Source organism: Branchiostoma belcheri, unplaced genomic scaffold (genome assembly GCF_001625305.1).
Source record: "Branchiostoma belcheri isolate BF01 breed outbred unplaced genomic scaffold, Haploidv18h27 scaffold68, whole genome shotgun sequence".
NCBI classification, from domain to species: domain Eukaryota; kingdom Metazoa; phylum Chordata; class Leptocardii; order Amphioxiformes; family Branchiostomatidae; genus Branchiostoma; species Branchiostoma belcheri.
Window position 1 is genome coordinate 226,954 of NW_017804331.1, and position 2,133 is coordinate 229,086.

The following is a 2,133-nucleotide window of genomic DNA, read 5'->3' on the forward strand; positions in this document are numbered from 1 at the left end:
TGGTGTGTGTGTGTGTGTGTGTGTGTGTGTGTGTGTGTGTGGATGGGTTTGTAGGGCAAGCCCTTAATAATAGCCTCCTGGCTAGTTGGGCTGCCCTGGCTGTACAATTTGTCTTTTTAACAGCCGAACGAATAAATAAAAATAAATGGGTTTGTGTATGGGTGTGTGTGTGTGGGTTCATGTATGGGTGGGTGGGTTTGTGGATGGGTATGTATGTGGGTGGGTGGGTTCGTGGGTTTGTGTGAGTAGGTGGATGTGGGTGGGTTAGTGGCTGGGTGATGGGTGGGTAGGGTGTGGAGAATCAACCCGGCACACAAGAGGCTGCATGAGGCTGGACCAGATGAGGAGGTCGGTGGATGGGTGTGTGGGTGTGTTTGTGGATGGGTGGGTTTGTGTGAGTAGGTGGATGTGGGTGGGTTAGTGGCTGGGTGTATGGAAGGGTTTGTGTAGGGGTGGGTTGGTTTTGTCGGTCTGTTTGTGTATGGGTTCGTGTATGGGTGGATGTCTGGATAGGTACCTGGCTAGATAGACGATTAGACAAGAACTGGTGAACAGCAGTACATATGCACATAACTTCTGCTTCTCTATTTCACATGTCAGTACAAGTTACAGTACCCAGGTACAAGCCACAAGTAAAGGCTTATGTGCAACACTAATGTTTGTCCAGTTGAAATCTGTGCTCAGCTGATGTTGTTTCCCCCCAGGTTCCGTCGGCAGCACGAGCAGCTGCGAGGCGTGATTCTGCGCGTCCTGAGGCCTGCGGTCCAGGCTACAACTCCGACCAGCCCCGAGGGAGAGGCCTCCAGTCCGGTCAAGACTACAGAGTTCCTGCTGGATGCAGCAGACGCCAACGCCATTGAGGTGAGAGAGGTTATAAGTCAATAAACTGGTGGACGTATCAACTAATAAGTACCTAAAACCAGCGCAGAAGAGAACAAGAAATAGTCAAGCATTCAAGTACCAGAGTTATCAACCAAGAATCGAGGTGTTCAAAAACTCATTCTTTCCTAGAACTATCGCAGAGTGGAACTCACTGTCACCAATTACGTTGGGGCATTGTCAATAGATAGCTTTAAACAATGTTTAGAGCTGCTGCCGCGCCGCGTTCCTGCAAAGCTGGTGTGTTACGCTGAAGTAAGGTTATACCGGCTATATAGATATAGAAGTTTCAGAGCTGCCCTGGTGTAGGTTGCATGGAAAATTACCTACACCAGGCAGATTTTACCTACACCATTCAGAATTTGAAAAGTTTGATTTTTCTTCTACACGTCTAGTCTTGATAGGAAGTATCAATGTGGAAAATAAAAAAGTCACCTGTATGTATATGAACACAGGAGGTGAACCTGGCCTATGAGAATGTGAAGGAGGTGGACGGACTGGATGTGTCGAAGGAAGGGACGGAGGCCTGGGAGGCCGCCATTAAAAGGTAAGCTTGTCCCTTCTACTTCAGGCAGTGCAATTCCTGTATAACAATTAACATACAGTCATTACAATTTTTATGTGTTGTTTCGTCTTGTTAATACTTAGATTAACTTTCCAACAATTGGTAACCTTTTTTGTGCTCAAAGAGTGTTTGTTAAGTTTCCTGACTGGCTTCCAGATTACAGAAAAGCAGGCATGTGGTTAGAGTGATAAATTTTGGTGATGTCACTTTCTTAATCAAGAGTGCAATAATTACAACATACGGTGGATCACTAGGCAGCAAATCCTGCTGTTGTTGTGCTCCACACACCATAGAACACACAATACAGCACTAAATAGTACAGCTGAGCAATACAGCATACACACAGCTCATCCCTCCACTTGCCCTGCAGGTATGACGAGCGGATTGACCGTGTGGAAACCCGGATCACGGCCCGTCTGCGAGACCAGCTGGGCACCGCCAAGAACGCCAACGAGATGTTCCGCATCTTCTCGCGTTTCAACGCCCTGTTCGTGCGGCCGCACATCCGCGGAGCGATCCGCGAGTACCAGACACAGCTCATCCAGCGCGTCAAGGACGACATCGAGTCGCTACACGACAAGTTCAAGGTCAGATCTCGCTTGTCAGGTCAAACACAGTCATCAAATGCCTGTTGAAATCGGGCACCTTCTACAGAAAGTGATTTTTCACAGTATCTATGGTTAATGCTA

At 47.7% G+C, this 2,133-nt stretch overlaps 2 protein-coding genes across 2 annotated transcripts in view; both read left to right on the forward strand.

Moving 5' to 3' along the window:
• Positions 1-2,133, forward strand: part of LOC109483988 (cytoplasmic dynein 1 heavy chain 1-like) — an 82,257-nt gene that overhangs the window by 1,165 nt on the left and 78,959 nt on the right.
• On the forward strand, positions 332-2,110 carry LOC109484025 (cytoplasmic dynein 1 heavy chain 1-like). The gene is made up of 4 exons (XM_019787194.1): positions 332-348; positions 705-861; positions 1,335-1,426; positions 1,815-2,110. The coding sequence occupies exons 1-4, from the start codon at positions 341-343 to the stop codon at positions 2,077-2,079; spliced, it is 522 nt and encodes a 173-aa protein (XP_019642753.1). The 5' UTR covers positions 332-340; the 3' UTR covers positions 2,080-2,110.

Bases quoted from the DNA above. Each gene is read 5' to 3' on its own strand.
- LOC109484025 (XM_019787194.1), top strand. The intron at 862-1,334 runs GTGAGAGAGGTT...ATATGAACACAG, and splicing joins CAGACGCCAACGCCATTGAG to GAGGTGAACCTGGCCTATGA. The intron at 1,427-1,814 runs GTAAGCTTGTCC...CTTGCCCTGCAG, and splicing joins TGGGAGGCCGCCATTAAAAG to GTATGACGAGCGGATTGACC.